General features: G+C 37.8%; 1 protein-coding gene across 2 annotated transcripts; it reads right to left on the bottom strand.

Moving 5' to 3' along the window:
• Positions 1-45: 45 nt before the first annotated feature.
• Positions 46-16974, bottom strand: LOC103695656 (diacylglycerol kinase 1-like). Of its 2 annotated transcripts, none has more exons than XM_039121130.1 (8): positions 16750-16974; positions 13113-14388; positions 10696-11062; positions 10538-10614; positions 1425-1544; positions 875-1039; positions 562-699; positions 46-403 (listed from the first exon to the last, which is right to left on the bottom strand). In XM_039121130.1, the coding sequence occupies exons 2-8, from the start codon at positions 14268-14270 to the stop codon at positions 254-256; spliced, it is 2175 nt and encodes a 724-aa protein (XP_038977058.1). In that variant the 5' UTR covers positions 14271-14388; positions 16750-16974; the 3' UTR covers positions 46-253. The 2 variants fall into 2 exon arrangements, with proteins under 2 accessions (XP_038977058.1, XP_038977059.1); XM_039121131.1 differs by having other exon boundaries at positions 13113-14304; positions 16750-16950.
• Between the last annotated feature and the right edge of the window lie 2905 nt (positions 16975-19879).

Consider the following 19879-nt stretch of genomic DNA (forward strand, 5'->3'; position numbering starts at 1 on the left):
TAAATTCGCTAGTATCAGGCCAGAAGATGCATTATACCGATCACAGATACAAACGGTAAAATCTTGTAAGCTGTATTTTTTCCCCAGTATTTTACATAGGAGTACTGCAGTATTTACAAAATACCTGCAAAAGTTTGTATTTTGACCTTTCTGACATCAAGGAAGTAAATGCTTACTAGAAAGAAAATGAACAAACCTCAGAAGACTAATATACAAAATTTGGGAACATAAACCTGATTCTATGGGGAGGATCCTAGGAAAGCCTCACCGCCATCTCTTGAAGGAGTGCCCTCTTCTGTGCAGTGGTGATGACACCACTAGATTCAGCATTTTCAAGAACATCAGTGATTACAGAAACTGCATGACCTAAAGGCTCCTCAGCCACTCTCTTCAACATAAAGGCCTGTATTATTATCAAATTTTTGCTAGTGAAAAAATTTAGTTGGCATCATGGATAAGCTCAAGCAGCATATTCGCAATGTTGAACATGCATATGCACGCAATCTCAGAGAGAGAGAGAACCTGGCTATGATGAAGAGAAGAGAAGAGAAGAGAGAGAACCTGGCTATGATGAGATATTTCTATTTTACATGGTTGCTGAAACCAAGGTTCTCCATCCACTTGAATAGGCATGGGAGAAAAGATTTGGACCTTGACGAAATGCCCTTGAGCCAGCTTCTGAGCTCGAGAAAGCCCGACCTATTTAAACCAAATATCACTCTCAATTTTAAATGTGAATAGTTAACCTGGAATTCAAATATCCTGATCACAAATTCGCAATCACCGCCAACCTCAAGAGTTCCCAACTGATCAAACATCAAAAAAGATACCGAACAATTTATCCAATAGATACATCAACAGCTTTATTAGTTACCTGAAGTTTCCCAAGATGCCAGGTTCCAGTAAAACTGACAATTTCGAGCATCTTGTCATGCATGGATTGTGGCTGAAAATCATCATAATTGTCATCCTCACTATGCCACAAATCAACCCCTCCCATGTAGCTTCCAATGTTGGCAACAAGTACACCTTCCACATCCTGGAAAGCCAAAACTTTTTAGAAGTTGAATATAGGGTACCTCTGGTTGAGGTGTTGTAGCAATGAGGGAACATAGCAATTAAACACCAGTACTTAGCCGTGACGAAAGTGCCATATCTACATTGAGACTACTGAACAAGAGTCAAATAGGTCTATAAAGAAGTTGGTGGATCATAATAACATAGAAATGTTTAAGCACGGAAGAGAAAGGAAGAACATGATATGCAAACTGGCCTTTAATTGTAGACACCAGAAAATGAGAAGTAAAGCATTTGCAAACATATAGGACAAGGCTGCTCAAGAATAATAATGAGATTAATAATAAGAATAATGATAAAGATGATGGTCGCAGCGAATAACATGCTTAAAGACCACAAGGACACACCTCAGGAATTTCAATCTCGACTCCATCTACCTCTAATCTGATTTGCCAGGGAAAATCTGAAAATGTCCTATCCATAATACTCTTTGCCCCTTCTTTTGCATAAAGCACCTTATTCATAAACTGCACGGAAAAAACCACCTCTTTAGCTAGTGCGAATAATTCTAGCTAAGGGCAGGAGTACAAAGCTCATCTGAGAACAAGGTGGCTAAAAACCGAGAGTAATTAGTACAATGCAAAATTCAGAAAATAACAAGGAACCACATGATATGTATTTGAATGGTATGACTCGATATAAGCATAAGAAGCAAATTTAAAAATTTTACTATGTAAAAAAATATTAAACAGGAATCTGATCGGGGATCAGTTGCTATTTAATATTTTCTACATAGTAAAATTTTTAAATTTTACTATGCAGACACATCAAAATAAAATAAAATAAAATAAACAGGGCTCACCAGAAAATAACAAATGGGATTCATTAGCAAACTTAACTGTTGTGGACACATCAAACAGTGGAAAGTCAAAGCTTGCTACGAATGTTTTTGTATTTCAAATGGTAAAGAAGGTTTAATACAAAGAGACATTTTGTTTTTAGAAAAACCTAAGAATAAACAAAGTTTGCTTGGAAATCAGCAAACCATCCAAAAACACAAAAAGGTTGTTGGCCTCCCAGACTACCAATATTCCAATCAGCAAACAAGACTAAGAATTCCTCAAAGACTCGTCAGTGTCCAGCTCCTCAAGTACATCTCGCACTAAAGCAATTGCAAGTTTAAATGGACAGGTGTAGAAAGATCAGAAAGCAACATGAACGATAATATATTTTTGAAAGCAAACCTTTGTATTAACTACCTTATCTAACTAGCATAATGCTAACTCTATGGGGCTTACGTCATGAGCCATATTCACCAGCCGTTCTTTTTAGTATAAGCAACAAGGTTTTAAGTTTTGCTTCAGTGTCGGTTTCTGTCAAAATTGATCAATTCTTTTAGAAAGAAAAGACAAGTCCATAGGTGGAATGTTTTCTTTGGTTCACTTTTTTTTTTGAAAAAAAAATCTTCACCAATTTCCTATTGATATTATTCTCTTTTTCTTGCATAATTTTTTTTCTCTTTTTAGAAATAAATGAAATATTAAAATGAATTAATGAACTAAAATGGTTTCCTATGTAGATGGGTTTTCCTTGCATGGATAGGTTATAAAAATGAAATAGAAGGAAACATGCTTAAATTAGTTTTTCTTAACTAGATAGGTTATTTAAATGAAACAGAGTGGAATATGCTTAGATGAGATATCGCCCTAGATTGGTTTTTTCTTGATTGGGAAGGTAACTAAATAAAACAGAATGGTAAATGCTTAGAAGAGTTTTTTCTTGTTTACATGGGTTATTAGTTTATACTTTTGTGGTACTGATATATGTAATTAATTCCATACTCTTAAGTATTTGTCTTCTTTTTTTATGCTTGATTGAGTGATGCATACACTTAAAATCAACACATTAGTGCACTACTGCAATCTGTTTAATGCATTAAACTTTGATACAATTCAATTTCAGCTTAAAACTGTTGGGCATACACAGATTATGATCCTAGTAACTCAAAACACAGATGAATCATCTAAAATGAATTTTACTGATTTCATTTTTCTTAATTTCTTATTTTTTGGATTTTTCTCACTGCTTTTGGCTGAAACTTTGAAACTCAGAGTAGAATCACTGAACCACCAAAACAAAAAATCTACTCAGGAGACCAAAACTGAAACTGAAACCAAGTTTCAGAACCTTGACTATCAAGCTTTTCTTTCTCCTGACAAGCATAACATTTGGTGCAGCAAAAGTTCTCTTATATGGGCTTCCTTTACTCTTCATTACGCATGCCCTTGGTATCTCAGAGTCTAACACTTTATCCTCTGTTGGTAGAAATGCCAAGCTTGCAAATTTGATTTCTTACTTCCCTCCTTTTAGTTTCCGCCACCTTTAAGATTCTTGTCACCAGAAAAGACATCTTTGTATGCTACATATTACGGAACATGTATGCTCACTGCAAGTTCTGTTATTTTTAAAGTCAAAATCTTGGATAAAATGAATCAGATCAGCAAGCTGTTGTCATGTCCTAATCATAGTTCTCTTTGATATTTCATTACTATCACAACTACCATGCACGACAAGCTTTTTCAACATTTAGCATCAAAACCACATATCTCCCATATGGCTAATTATTCATTCAAGGAAGCGCTATCTACAAATGTCTAATATGTTATATAAAAAACCTAAAACCACCAGAACCTAAAGAAGCAGGATATTGTGGTAAACCCTAGGGGACAAAAAGGGGTTTTGCCAGCTATGGTATAGATTGAAAATATTACTTTAACTAGTTTCAGTTTCCAACAATCTTGAAAAGAGATTCTTACGTACATGTTACGGACCACAGCATGACTTACCCCCAGTTGCATTACAAGAACTGACATATCAATTACCACAACTTGTCACTTCAATCATGATATGCCTAGGCCAGATAGGCCTTTTTTGTGTGTAGCTCACACTTTTCCACCATGACTGTCCATGCTGTAAGAGTCATCAATAGCAACAATTATCTAGTTGTAATGGCATGACACTCCTGAAATGACAACAGAATTATCATGCTATATGTTACTGATGACATTTCTATTGACATGTATGCTCAGGTGCGAGTAGTGATTCAAATCTCAAATGAATTCTGTTACTCTCTAACAGAATTCGAAAGCCTCAGGATCCTTCCAGCATCCTCTAGACCACTCTAGAATATATTTCTGTTAGCCACAGCTGTAATCTGGTAGAGCAAAGTCGGTTGTATGTGTCTATATATAGACTGTAATTTTCCCTCAGTTTTATGAATGAATATATATAATATCAATGGCTTAAAGGTACTGTTCACGGTACCATGCCAGATAATGAACAGTAACTCTGTTCATTAAAAGTTCTCCAATCTTCTTTGGTTTTGTCATGGTATCAGAGCTGTGATCCATTTTTTTTTTAACTTGCATCTCTATCTTCTCCGGCGGCAATGGTAACCCCTGAGTCAAACAACGATCTCAGATTCAGCAATGTCACCAAAGTCCCAGATGAATCCGGGATACCCTCAACTCTCAAGTTTCTTATTGGCCGAATACATTCGTTGGTTCCGAATCATCTCACTGCGGAAAATTACCTCATTTGGAGGTCTCAAATTGTTCGCATATTCAGCGCCAGCGGGTTCTACGGTTTTCTCGATGGGTCCATCAATGCATCATCCTTCATAAACTCTCATGGTGCTCCAGATTCTACAAATTGGCTTGTTGTAGATCAGTTCCTTGCTTCAGCACTTAACTCTACTATTTCTGCTAGTATTCTCTCTTATGTTGTAAATCTGGAAAACTGCTCTCAGATCTGGATGACTCTTGAGAATAGGTTGAATTCCTCAACCAGATCCAGAGTTATGCAGTTAAAAAATGAACTGCACACTATTAAAAAGGCTGAACAATCCATGACACAATATCTAAATAGTGTTAGATTGAAAGTCGATGCATTACAAGTTGCTGGTTCTCAGGTAGAAAATGAAGATATCATACTATATATTTTGAATGGTCTTCCATCTGAGTTTGATTCATTCTCCACAGCTATTCGAACTCGATCCTCTTCACTTCCTTTGGATGAATTGTATGCGTTATTATGTAGTGAAGATCTCATACTGACCACCAGAAATTCTGCTCCAATTTCAGTTCCAGATTCTACACTTGCTCTATTTTCAACTCGCGGTAGAGGAAGAGGCAGATTTTCTTCCCCGCATCGTGGCAGAGGCCGTTTTAGAGGGTCGTCTTCAGTTTCACCTGGAAGATCTGGTCACTATACCTATATGATAGAATGCCAAATCTGTCATAAACATGGACATTCTGCAGTTACATGCTGGTACCGTCATTCTGCTCCACCTAACACAGTTCAGCGACAATCTGCATCACCTCAAGCATTTTTTACTCCAACTTCGGCAGCATCAACTTCTGGGAATAATTGGATTATTGACAGTGGAGCAACATCCCACATCACCAATAATCCATTCGTTCTTCATTCTTCAGCACCTTATCAAGGCATGGAGCAAGTGAATCTTGGCGACAGTTCTTCTATCCCAATTGCTCACACTGGATCTGGTAACATCTCTTCTTCTACACATTCCTTACATCTTTTTAACATTCTCCACGTTCCCAAAATGTCACATAATCTGCTTTCCGTTTACAAATTGGCCTCTGAAAATAACTGCATTCTTTCGTTTGATTCAAATGGCTGCACAATTAAGAGCAAGGCAACCAATCAAACATTACTTCAGGGCAATTGTACTAATGGGCTGTATACAATCCCCTTCACTTTCACTCCTCCGTCTTCATCACTTCCGATACCTACAGCTCTCTCTGCAACAATCTCTCCTTCACAGCTCTGGCATCTACGGCTGGGACATCCGTCTTCCTCTACGCTCTCACATCTCAGTAACACTCTGTCTCTATCTCCAGCAAACAATCATCAGGAGCTTTGTCAGTCCTGTAGCCTTGCAAAATGACATCGAATTCATCTTCCACCATCTGAAGCGAAGTCTGTTTCTCCCCTTCAACTTGTCCATGCTGACGTTTGGGGTCCATCTCCAATCTCATCCAAACAAGGCTTCAGATATTATGTGGTGTTTGTTGATGATTTCAGTAGATATAGTTGGGTGTTTCCCCTTAAACAAAAATCTGATGTATTTCCTGTCTTCTCTAGTTTCAAAACCTATGTAGAAAAACAGTTCTCATCTTCCATCAAAGCCTTTCGATCAGATGGGGGAGGAGAGTTCGTCAACAAAAGTTTCAGCATTTTTTCTCCTTGTCTGGCATTCAGCATCAATTATCCACCCCATCTACCCCTGAGCAGAATGGGGTGGCTGAACGACGACATAGACACCTTCTTGAAACCATACGCAGTATTTTGTTTCACTCCTCTTTGCCTTCTGACTTCTGGGTCGAAGCTCTTTTTACTGCAAATCATCTTATTAACTGTCTTCCTAAGGCAGTCCTACAACACTTCTCTTCCTTTAAGTGTCTGTACAACAAAGCTCCTGATTACAAATTTCTTAAAGTGTTTGGCTGCAGATGCTTTCCGTGGCTCAGGCCTTATTCAGTTAACAAATTTTCTCCCAGGTCCATTTCATGTATTTTCCTTGGCTATTCCTCAAACCACAAGGGTTATCGTTGTTATGATCCAGTCCATAACAAGATTTACATTTCTCGCCATGTCACATTTGATGAGAATTGTTTTCCATTCTCCTCAGCACAGAAACTCCATTCATCTTCTCCACCAATCCTTTCCACTCCTTCGTTTCCCCCTACAGCATTTGTTCCCACTTCATGTCCTGTTCCACCGGCTACTCCACCTTCACCTACATCTTCTGCAGGATCGTCATCTTCATTACACACTGCCAGCATTCCTATACCACCTATTTCTTCCACTTTTTCCTCACCTCCACAGAACACTCAGCCTCTACTTTCAGTTCCTGTGACAGCAAGTCCACATCCCTCATTACCTCATCAGTCTTCACAACATTTGCCCACCCACTCGATGATTACCAGATCTAAGACAGGATCCTTAAAGCCTAAACATATCCTGTCTCTACTTAGTTCTTCAACAAGAAATTTCAACCAGTCAGGAAGAAGAACCGAGTTGTTTCACAAAAGCTGTCAATGATCCAAGATGGAGGGCTGCTATGTCAGCAGAGTTTAATGCCCTATTAGATCAAAGGACATGGGAGCTGGTACCTAGAAGCACTGCCACTAATATACTCGGCTGCAAGTGGACATATCGAATTAAACGAAAATCTGATGGTTCCATTGCTAGATTCAAAGCTCGCTTGGTAGCCCAAGGGTTTAAACAAGAGTATGGTATCAATTATCATGAGACATTTAGTCCCGTAGCAAAATTCCAAACCATCCGTGTGTTTATCTCAATTGCTCTCTCATTTCATTGGGAAATCAAACAACTAGATGTCTCGAATGCGTTCCTTCATGGTGTTTTGGAGGAATCCGTTTACATGGATCAGCCTAAAGGATTTCAGAATCCGAATTTCCCGGAGCATGTTTGTCATTTAAAGAAGGCGATCTATGGGCTCAAACAAGCGCCTCGTCAATGGTTTTGCACTTTTTCAGAAGCCTTACTTCAATTTGGTTTTACTGTCAGTTCTGCCGATTCCTCCTTATTTCTCTATCACTGCAAAGGAGTTAATCTCTATTTACTCATCTATGTAGATGATATTCTCATCATGGGCAACAACAACGCAGAACTACATAAACTTCTGTTATGTCTTCAAGACAAATTCAGGATTAAAGACCTCGGCAGGCTATCTCATTTTCTAGGAATTCATGCTACTTATTCCTCTGATGGCCTCATTCTTAGTCAACATCAATATGCCTTGAATATTTTGCACAAAACTGGGATGATGGACAGTAAATCTGTTACCTCACCGTTGTCTATTTCAAAAGCTCCCAAGCAGAGCATTTCTTTTTCTGATCCTGAATTCTTTCGGCGAGTTACAGGTTCACTCCAGTATCTAACGATTACTCGTCCGGATATCGCTTTTGCTGTGAATTACTTAAGTCAATTCATGCACTCTCCGCTGCTACATCATTTTGAGCAATTAAAGCGGGTGCTCCGCTATATCAGAGGAACAATTCATCATTCACTGCATTTTACACCTGGATCTCTCATACTTCATGCCTTTAGTGATTCGGACTGGGCGGGAGATATCAATGATAGAAGGTCTACCACTGGTTTTTGTGTGTTTCTGGGTAATAATTTGATTTCATGGCTTTCCAAGAAGCAACCGACTGTCGCTAAATCTTCAACCGAAGCAGAATATCGGGCGCTTGCCATTACTTCAGCTGAACTCATTTGGTTACGACGGCTTCTTTCCGATTTTTCAATCTCCTCTACATCTCCTACCCTATTGCATTGTGACAACATTTCAGCACTTCAGTTGGCTTCGAACCCGGTGTTTCATGCAAGGACGAAACACATCGAGGTCGATTACCATTTCATTAGGGAAAGAGTGCAGAGCAAGGAAATTGCCTTAGCCCATGTTTTAACCTTAGATCAGCCAGCTGATCTCTTCACCAAGGCTCTATCTACTCAACGTCATAAGGATTTTTGTGCCAAACTGAAGGTTCTTTCTGCTCCTTCAGCTTGAGGGGGCCTATTGACATGTATGCTCAGGTGCGAGTAGTGATTCAAATCTCAAATGAATTCTGTTACTCTCTAACAGAATTCGGAAGCCTCAGGATACTTCCAGCATCCTCTAGACCACTCTAGAATATATTTCTGTTAGCCACAGCTGTAATCTGGTAGAGCAAAGTCGGTTGTATGTGTCTATATATAGACTGTAATATTCCCTCAGTTTTATGAATGAATATATATATAATAAATGGCTTAAAGGTACTGTTCATGGTACCATGCCAGATAATGAACAGTAACTCTGTTCATTAAAAGTTCTCCAATCTTCTTTGGTTTTGTCAATTTCCACCATTAGTCATGTAAACCCATATTTGTAATGTCAATTTGAGATGATTTCTACTAATTTTTCAATCCTGAGGTTGCCCTCCCTCCCAAAAATGGTATTTATCTCAGCAGATTGTACCTCTAACCTAATCAGTTGACCAATATCTGCACTGTGATTACAAATATTCTTCAGAAGCATCATTCTACTGACAGGATGAGTCATGTTCAAATCCAATAAATACGCTCAATTTTTTAGGTGCTCTCCGCTATCTGATGATCCCTGAACCAGTAATAGCACATGCAATGCCTGTGGTTAGCCAATTTTCAGGGACCCTTGATCTATGCATTGCCATCTTGGCATAATTTCACACGAAAATCTAACCTTCATTGTTTTTCTTTTCCATTTCTAAAGTAGAGCTCTGAAGCCATGAGTAATGCTAGTTCAGATGGTAATCATGCCAACTGGTATTATACAGGTTATGGGTAGGTTTTTCTCAACCTTGGAGACAGAACGACATGATATTGTATCTCACTACAAATTAAGGTGAGCAAAGTTAAAGACTAGAATTGCACTGAGGTCATTGACAGTGTCACCTTCTCTTCAACATGGGTATCAGATTTACTACCACAACTAGGATAAATGAAGTGATATTCCAGTTGATGGCAATCCAGCTTTCACAAAAGAATGAAGCACATTGAATCAACTGCTTTTTTTAATCTAGCCACCGAACCACTACCTCATGTTTGGCTCATTAAGCAACAATCCAGCTTCATAATGAAGATTCAAGTCATAATGCACTTTCAGTGTCTGCTCAGTGAACTCTTGAATTTAAAGGATGGCACTAGAGATATCTGTATATTCGCAATGCTATAATTGTATGAGTATTTTATTTACATGATACCAGAGATTGGCCATGGCCTATAACAATCATATCTACTTGGTACTTGCTTCCATTGATGGGGAATTTCTTGGTAGATTTAAACCACTTAACCTGGTTCCATAAAAATTTGGAAGCTAGTTCTAGGCAATTCTATCTCCGTTTATTCAACGGCACCAGCTCCATACTCCTGTAACTGTTCCAGTTTTCAGCAACCAGGGAGTAAGATGACGTGTCTTCGAACACCATCAGATTTGAATTTGTTTCATTTTATTCTATGATACAAAAGCTACGACTACAGATTAGATGAAAAGAAAAAAATATTGTTTACATCCTTTTATGAAATCTTACAGTTTTTTTTTGCTTTTCTCCTATTGGGAAAGATTTTCCAGTTAGGAGAAGGATAGGGCACATGGCATGCATCTTAGAATTAAATGATCTGAGATGAAAATTTAAGTGTAACGCTGACATTCCTGTTCAGAAAAGAACCATGAATATATCTTGCACCTGAAAAATTTTAAAAACAAAAATCAGTACATGTTTCTGAATAAGACAATAAGTTTTCCAAAATTCAACAGACCAAATCCATGTGAAACATGCTTTACCCACTCAGGCAGATGCTAAATAGATGATAATCAAAAAATTCCTAACACAACGTCTCCATTTAAGTGAGAAATTAATGTCCATTAAGTGTTAAAGGCAAGCAGAATTACCTGATTGTAGAACTTTTCAGGGTTTTCTTCCCGCAGATTATGAATGTCTAGAGCAACCTTCGCATCACACCCAATCCCTGCCAACGTAGGAAGGTAAATTTTATTTTTTTTGTTTTTTTTTTGTATGTTCTACATGGACAGGTAAATATTTGCATTACCAAGATAATTGTTCATAAATTTTGGAGGTTGGGAAAGCTTGGATTGCATGCTTTCAATTGTTATCTTCCATCTATCAAGAATGGTGACTGCAGCATGTTCTATATGGTTCAAAGCTGTGTATAAACCTCCCTGCCTCTCAATGGAACCAAGACCACCACCCCAAGATAATACTCTTGCAAGATCATTGCCAGTACCAGCTGGAAGAATTGCAACAGGGGGTGGGCATACAAATTTTTGCTTGTCAATCGCATCTAGAACCCAACGCACCGTGCCATCTCCACCACAAACCAGAACCCTGAAACGAGGTACCTTTCTGAAGAAAGACAGACCCATCTCTGGTCCCTGATCCCTACTCAACTCAAATACCTGAAAGAGAAAAAAGTCAATGACAGAAAGACTTGATTGAATCAGTAAGGCTGCCAGGGTTTCATACTATCAAACTCAAATCTCAGATCTTTATTAGAAAGTGAGGTTCCCACGTATCTGCTAATACAAGCTCATCAGTGAAAAGTTCAAACTCCAATTTCTAGGTTGAGTTGTTTTGAGCATAGATAAGAGGATACCTTAATAAATTCTTTACAAAGCCACTAAAAAGCAAATGAATGACCTTTTTTTACCATAATACATATAGAGAGAAAGACACACAGACTGAGAGTCAGCGAAAATATGTATGGCATACAATGTTTTGATTTGATTTACAGTCAAAAGCATCCTACAAAACTTCCAGTTTATGTATTTAAGATTTAAATCATGATCAATTCTGTGGATTCTATATTTAAATGGTCGATTTTTGGTCTGACTGACCCATAAAGAACTTCATACAATTTAACAAATGTTGCAGATTCTTAATATACATATCCCAACAACATACACATACAGAGAAAAGGGGAAAGGAAAAATGCTGGAGGGGTGTTGAGCTAATATCCTACTGGGAGAATTTGAAACTAGATTTTTTTCAATGTTGCATTATTCAAACTGAGAATCCACTCCTATAACCATGCTCTACAATATTTAAAATTGGGGTGCAAATGGGTCGGGTTGGGTCATGAGTGACCCCGATCGAACCCGATTTTTTGTTCGGGTCCTAATTTTGAACCCAGACCCAACCCAATAGAAGATCGGGTCGGGTTGGGTCGGGTCGGGTCGGGTGTTACAATTTTTGACCCAACAGGTCATTCGAGTCGGGTCCATGTATAACCCAAACCTAACCCAAATCCGATTCGGGTCTAGTTCGAGTCAACCCATCCATGGCTTCAGAATTTGTTTGCACCCTCGCAGGTTATGGCCTGCGGGTCCAAATAATTATGCAGAATCGAATCAGGTCGAGTCAGGTCGGAATGAGTCGTAGGATTAAAAATCCAAAATTATCCAAATTTCAAATGGGTCAGGTTGGGTCGGGTCTGAATTCAGTAGACCCAGACCCGACTCGAAAAATAAAACAGGTCCAATTTTAGGACCCGACCCGACCCCACGGGTCCTCCAAAATGGGTCAGGACGCGTCTAAGCGGGTCGGATCGGATCGGGTCACGGGTCAACCCGACCCATTTGCAACCTTATTTAAAATACCCATAAACTAAGAATGATATATTGTTCAAGTTTCTTATGCATGCACCGAATGATCATAAAATAGATAATTATTTTTGAGTTAGGCTAAAAACAAGATAGTAAGCAAAATACAAAAAAAAATAAGCATCCAAACAGTTGATCATTGCTTAATAAATAAACTCATCCATAAAAAAATTTAACAGATATGTATGCTCCTAAACCAAAAATTACATCAAATATAGTATCTTAACCTAAAAACCTTATCTTTTTTATGACCAATCAATGCCTATGTAGAAAACTTGCAAAGGATGGAATTTTAAATTTCTGATTTTTCTAAGCATTATATATGTTAGAGATCATACCATGGCGTCAATTTTCACTTTAATTTGACATCATTTAATTTGCATTCCAGAATTCAATCTAAATTATACTGGTAAATTCTGGCTAAATTCTACATGCATAAAAACATACAGATACACAGGTAAGAAAATATAAATTAACAAGTAGCTAACAATGTTTTGCAAAGTAATTTTTTTTCATGAATTGAACTTAAATTCGATTATAATTTTTTTTTGCTTGGAAAGTCAACAAGCATGCAATCAAATAGTTAATTTAAACCAAAACACAACATAACACATGAATTATGAGAGAAAAAAAAATTTATATATCTCAAAGAGGCAATTATACACAATTGGTTCTAGAATTCCGTCCAAAAATGCAAGTAGCAGATTTACAGAGCTGGAAATCAACTCACCACTGGAACATATGTATAAGAAAGTAATTTACATCTATAGACTAATGAATGTCCCAATGTTGAAAGAAAATGTCATGACTCTGCAAGTAGATGAAGAAGATTGTTAGGAACACCAACCTGTACAGGATTTAGAAGAATGTTTAAACGGAGCCTTAGTGAATCTCCACGTTGGGCACCGCTTCTCTTGTTGATGAAAACAAGTAATGGCCTAGCATCAGGAGGCAACTCACTCAGTTCATATCTCTGATTGCTTCCTACCCGAGAGTCATCATGTTGAGTGAATGATGTGATTTTCTCTGTAATTGGTCTTACATGCACATTGCCATCACTTTCACCTCTTTGATGCATAGATTCTGTTACATCATCATAGTGCTCATCATTTTCATGAGAGCCCTTTAGTGTTTGATGACCATCTCCTCCGCTCTCCATGGATGAGTCTGTAGCACCAGTGCTGTGAGCTGAGTCAATAGGCAATTCAGAGCTTTGCTTATACTTTTTACTACGACTCCTGATACGTTCCCGTACTGTTGATGCCAACTCATTTGCACCATGCGTTATAGAGCTCAGAAGCCCACCAGTTCCAGTTCTGTTCAAGTCCTTTACAAAGAGAGGTGATAAGATAAGCCGTTTAAATGGACCCAAATCACAAATGTCGCCCGTTTCTTTTGCAAAGCTGGCATGGCAATCGACATGTACTAGCTGTTGACACCACATACAAGACCAAATTGGAAAGCTACCAAGGAAAGATCCAGTACAAGGTTCTTCACAATAACTACAAAAAGAAATTTCTTCAGGTCGGTCAGCTATTTCTATCCACTGCACAGCCCATTGATGGATGACATGTTCAAGACCAGCCATAGATACACATTTACAATCCTTATGTGCATTTGAAGAGCAATTCAAGTGCGCAGCTGCACCACAAACATCACAGCGGTGAATGCTCTGCCCAGGCGATGGTGATGGAGAAATGGTCTCTAGACATGCACAGCACTTTAGACCTTTTACACGAGAAGCAGACTCTATTTTCCAGACATGGGCAGCAACAAGAGCTTTATGTTTTGATTTCCGATTCCTTCTAGACCTTGCTTTAATAGTTTTCATCAAGCTTAAAGTAAAATTTCGCTTCAGTTGATTGATACTGTAGAAAATCGTTAAAATTCCAACTAAGGCAGCAATAAGGCAAGCAAAAAAGAAGATCCAAGATTCTGCTGCATCAGATGGGATGATGTTCCATTTATGATGCGACATCCTATATTTTTCTCCATGGTCATCCATTCCTCAGAGAACTCAGAGGCAAGACATTCACTGACTGAAATGATATAGAAAGTAAATGTGCTTGAGAAATGCTGAAGAACTTCTGGATCAAAGGACAAAGATCATATTCATAGTAAACCTGGATGAAGATGATACAAGAATTATCATTGTCAAATTCTTTTATGAGTTATAGATATAAGCAAAATACAGAAACCATCTTAATCAAAATTAACAGCTTTGATAAAATTACAGTTCATCAACCATCAATTCCCATTTATCTTCCTATTATTTTTTTTATCCACCATATACACATTAGTTGGTTAAATCCGTAGAATTTAAAGATACGCAATTTTTTTTCTAAAGTATGTATACCAACATGAAAGCTATTCCAAATTTAATAGCTCACATTTAAAAAATCGTTTGATTTTATGAAGCAATATCTCATTTTCATTCCCAGGAAATTAAACATTACTTGGGATAGAAAAAAGAGAATTAAGAAAAGAATCACTAAGCCATTATGCAGGGTATTTCCTTTATATTTCCAACTATGATCAAAATCGACACGATGGATGGAAGCTTTCTACATTCTAAATATATATATGGACTACCAATTCCACTCCTCAAGTTGCATTCCATAATAAGGTAATTATGAGCAAAGTTGTTATGAATTCCAAAAGAGCCATTCTTGGGAGCTTAAAGCTCTTAGATTCGACTTTGACTGGACCAAAAGATATATTACAGTTTGGCAGTTTCAAAATCAAAAAGTTTTTATTACAGTTAGGAAAAAAATCAAAAATAAAGAAAATTAAACAAGTCAAAAAAAGGATAACTTGACAACATTATAGACTACATCAATAGTTTAATATTTGTGGATGTATCATTTCTTTGTATTGCACTAAAACAATTATAAATTCAATTTTAATTGTTTAAAAGACCATGTTCAGAAGGAATATATTGTTCTAGTTTAGCGGCAATCTAGTCTATGATGATACAAATGCCTATGACATTAGATCTATAATAGCCAAACTATATCAAAAATCTTATGTTTATCAAAATCTTACATTCCCCACCTAATCTCTTTAGGTTCTAATGTCATTGCTTCCAAATCTTGTTAAAATATGCAAAACTCAAATTTAATGTAGAGAAAATGCATGTTGGCATCTAGAAAAATGGCAATGATTAGCATAAACAACTGACATAATCAACAAATTTGGCCCCATAAGTTAGTTCTGGCCACAACTTTTGAAAAGTGCAATAGTTTTAGACTGGTCCCAGAGAAAATCAAAATTAAAATGTTTTAGTTTCAATTTCAGAATTTTGAAAAGGCAAAACACCAGACCATGTCTAGGAGGCATAAAGTGGTTTGTACAGGTTCAAGAAAAGTTTGGTTAACATTGTAAGTTAAAATGGTTATATTGTCCCAGAGAATACCAACTGGCTCTCCAAAAATGATTCCAACATGTAGAATGGTGGATCCACGGACACTCAGGACATTCTTTTGCCTTTGTGATACCAAAATTTTAAGACAATGTAGGTGAAAGACAAGTGGACAGGCTGCCAAGAGCCCAGTTGCTAGCAGGCACCGAAAGGTCAAGGTAGCCAAAAATAATACATTCCAAAACCAATAAATATCGCAAACATGCAAAAAAAGGAATGCTTATACTCCAAAAAATGAATGTCAAATAAGATGTATGAAGTTAACGGAAGCACCTTAAAGCATGCACCCATACAGTTCTTAGGCTGCCTCACCTGGGCAGCCCAGTTGGCAGCTTTTAAAACAATGTATTCTGCATGCACGAGTATCCTTCTCACTGTCATTTTTTTCATGTAGGCTTTCCCAATGATTATATTCACTAGGACCCTTGCGGATGAGAGGTTATATAAAAACTCAGTGAAACACAATAAATGTTTCCACAGCACACGCAAAAACAAACAAGCATACCTTCTCCAAGCCTCTCCTACTCTCTCTATTAAAATATTTTCATAACACTGGGTCACCCTTCCAGCATTCAAGCATCGACCTCCACAGCTCTCTTTCTTTAAACAGTGACTTACATACAGCTGTCTTCTTTCTTAGCTAGAAGCCTAGAACTTTTATCCGATTCCACTAACTGAAGATTTAAGCATCTAACAGCCATGAGAATGATATCGCCTCCTATAAAGCATTATAGACATTTTCTACTGGTATATCAAGATATTAACTATAACGCAGATAACTCCCATAATCATAACATTTGCAAAACTTCAGTAATTTGATTCGTTCTGAAAGCAAATTATTAACTAGTAAGTTCGACTACAGCACATATAAAGGAATAAGTATTGGATTTTTTTTTAAAAAAATTAGGGTCGAGGAAAGCAACAAGCCAGTTGGATCCATCACTAAATCCAATCATTCTCACTGATTTCTACCTCAAAAACAGCACAAATCAATAGATTCACTGAAGGAAAAAACAAACGAAAAAAAAAAAGGGTACGGCGAGAAATAGGGGAGAGATCTTACCAAAGCAATAGCGGAAAATCGCGAAAGGCTTTCAGAGGTGATGGATTCGACGGAAATGTCCCCGAAATCGAAATCAAAATCGTTGGAAGTAAAACACCCCAAACTTGTCCCCATCCCCCTCCGCCCTTTCTCTCGCTCATATACTAATTCGATGATTCGATTACCACTCTCGGTGATGAACGCTTTTCAGAAAGTAGCGTTGGTGTACGAAGTAACCCTCAATTAAACCGTAACCAGGACAGTTTACTATAAGATAACTGAATATGGGGGGTCTTTGTTTCTTGAGATCAGGACTGTTGATGAATTGATCGACGGAGAGAATACGCTGTTAGTCATCGTCGTTTGGATGCTCCTGGTCGTCTGATTGATAAACTATTCCGGGGAGTTGTGACGAAGGCTCTAGAAAGATTCTAGCTGGAATAATTTATTAGGGAGGAGACCGTGGTTAGGCTCGAGAATCACCGGATGACCGGTTTCCACGACCGTTGGATTCGGGTTTAACTCTGATCTGGAAAGGGATCGTATCCGGCAACCATATCGAAATCTAGGGAGCGTCGCCGTCGGACGATACGTGTGAGCTAGATAAGAGCTTCCATGAACGAATGGATTCTCTGTCCCGGTGTACTCCGAGCGCGCCACCTTGCCCGAATCCGTTGGAAGAAAGTCTTTGCAACCGGGAAGCATGTTCCCTTGCCAAAATGTGGTTCCAGGAAAGATTCAATCCTACATTGCATGTAGGATACAGCCACCGCCCATCACAAATACCTATGAGCAATTGTAATTGACGATATGTACGGCCTTATGATGCATGCCGTGTAAGATATAAATTTTCTTATTATGAAGTGTCATGGGCTTGCGGCGGTTATATTGAACTCATATCATCCGACAATCTAAGCTTTGGTTAGTTGTTATGCACCAATTGATTTCAAAAAGTTAAGTCAAAAAAGTAATGCATATTTAAATATATAAGTTGCACCAATCTCTATGCTACGTGGTATGGATTTTTTTTTCCCATTTTCCATTGTTTCTTTGTTTCCGTGATCCATCTCTCGATCTTGTCGCACTCCTTAGATTTTTTAGGTCTGACCAAATAAAACATCGGTTAAATTCAATATATAGCAGCCTTATTTGGGTCAGCATACTTATGCGGAGCCACCTGGTCTCCCTTTATGGCACTCTTAGGCCAGATGGCATGGTGCATCGAGATGAACACCGTGCAACCTAGACATGACCACGTGGAGATGTTTGAGTTGTTCGGATTTGTGGCAGATCTTCTCTCTCACCCCATAAGCGATTGCTGGAGTGAAAAGGCAGCATTATCTCAAGTTTGGATGAGAGTTAAAATTCAATGCATGCCATAGTGTAAAAATCATATTTCATGCATCCAAAGAAGGTTTTGAAAGTGATGATTGAACTCAAATCTAAATGTCTGATGCACATTACATCCATTCATCATGTACAATGCTCTCTTTCTACTGAAAATATAAAATTTATTGTGCAGTGCAACTAAACTGCGCTCCATTTAAGCCCACACTTGATTCAAGTTTTAGAATTGGGTCATCAAGGATCTACGGCGGTAGATTTTCTACAATCCAAATTGTAGAAAATTACTGTAGAAATATGTGTCAGGCTTCATATATTTAAATTACATGATATTGATAGTGATTTTTCAATTCAATTCATTAAGCTAGTCTAATTCAATCCCAACCATAAAATTTCTAGATTTTTCGCATAATAAAGGTCCGCATTATGGTCAGATAAACAAAATTGTATGACAAGAATAGCTCCCAACATGCTGGTTAGTATTTTTGTTTATGTTTTTTCCAAAAAAAAAAAACAATGCATTAAGCCAAATATATCTCATTTTGATCCTAGTAAAAATTCTTGATGAGTTTGAAGAACCATGAATTTTTTTCATTTAAACGAATGGTCAGCACTTAACTCATAGATCATATGTAAAATTTACCATTGAACTTGGGATACGAGGGGTTGTTATATTATGTGTATCAGAAATCTTGGTGTTTGGAGGAGTAAGGTGTAAGCATCGACAATGTCGCCCTCTAAGTATGATCAATTCACATTATTCTTTTTCCTTTCTTGGCGTACCAATTCATGTTGTTTTTCATTATCATGAACATGGGTTTGTGCTTCTACCCCAAGAAAACAATGTAGATTTGTGCATTAGAAACCCAAGTAATTTCTCTATGATTAAAGATAAACCAACTGACTGAGGGTTTGTAATTCAATTATAAGTCCCATTTGATAACTCACACCACCCAGATCAAATGACAATGAATAAATCTCGTGTCAACTTGCAGCGATTTCGCACATACTCTATCTATAGTAACCTTAGTATTCCAAATATACTTGCGATAATGCATGCCTCCACAATGCAATATCCAGACGATTATGTATCTCATAAAAGGAAGCTCCTTGAAATTTCATAGAGACACAAAGCAGATTAATGAAATTGGCTGGTTAGAATAGCAGCTTTTGCTCTGTCACAGTAATTGCCCCAAACAAAAAGAGCCTTTAGATTTGTTTCTTAGACATATCTTGAGAGAAGGGAGTTAAAAATTAGGATTGCGGTTTGATACAATCACAATGATTTGTTGGATAGAGATAAAGAGGGATGAGGCAAATCCAACACGCTCCATGTATCATGATTAATTTCTGCGTAAATTGCTTCGATCTTTCGAAGCCCTGACATGGAATTTGAGACAGGTTGTGCAGCATTCATGGGCTAAGGAAAACTAGTTACTTTGGCCAGTCAAATGGATCGATCCAGGATCCCATCAAATGCATCCAATTTGATCTTTCCTATTTAATAAAATCCAAGTTTCCTTCTGTTTCTCACTCGCATTCATGAAATCCCCAGAACCACAAACGGCTCATTTCCGAGACCCTTTTGGCCCCTCAAGTTGGCACAGCCTCACAGAAATTGCAATTATGCGAGATCCGTATCTGAAGTTAATCCCTTCCAGATAATCACCACCGCAATAAAATCGCACGCGATCTACCAGAAATCACAAGGTCGTTCGAACCGTTCTCAGATATCCCTGGCTTCATCCAACGGCTAAGATTATTTTGAAATACAGGCGTCCCCTCGAGAAAACTAGCCGTTACGAGG

This window comes from Phoenix dactylifera, unplaced genomic scaffold (assembly GCF_009389715.1).
Source record: "Phoenix dactylifera cultivar Barhee BC4 unplaced genomic scaffold, palm_55x_up_171113_PBpolish2nd_filt_p 000978F, whole genome shotgun sequence".
NCBI lineage: Eukaryota > Viridiplantae > Streptophyta > Magnoliopsida > Arecales > Arecaceae > Phoenix > Phoenix dactylifera.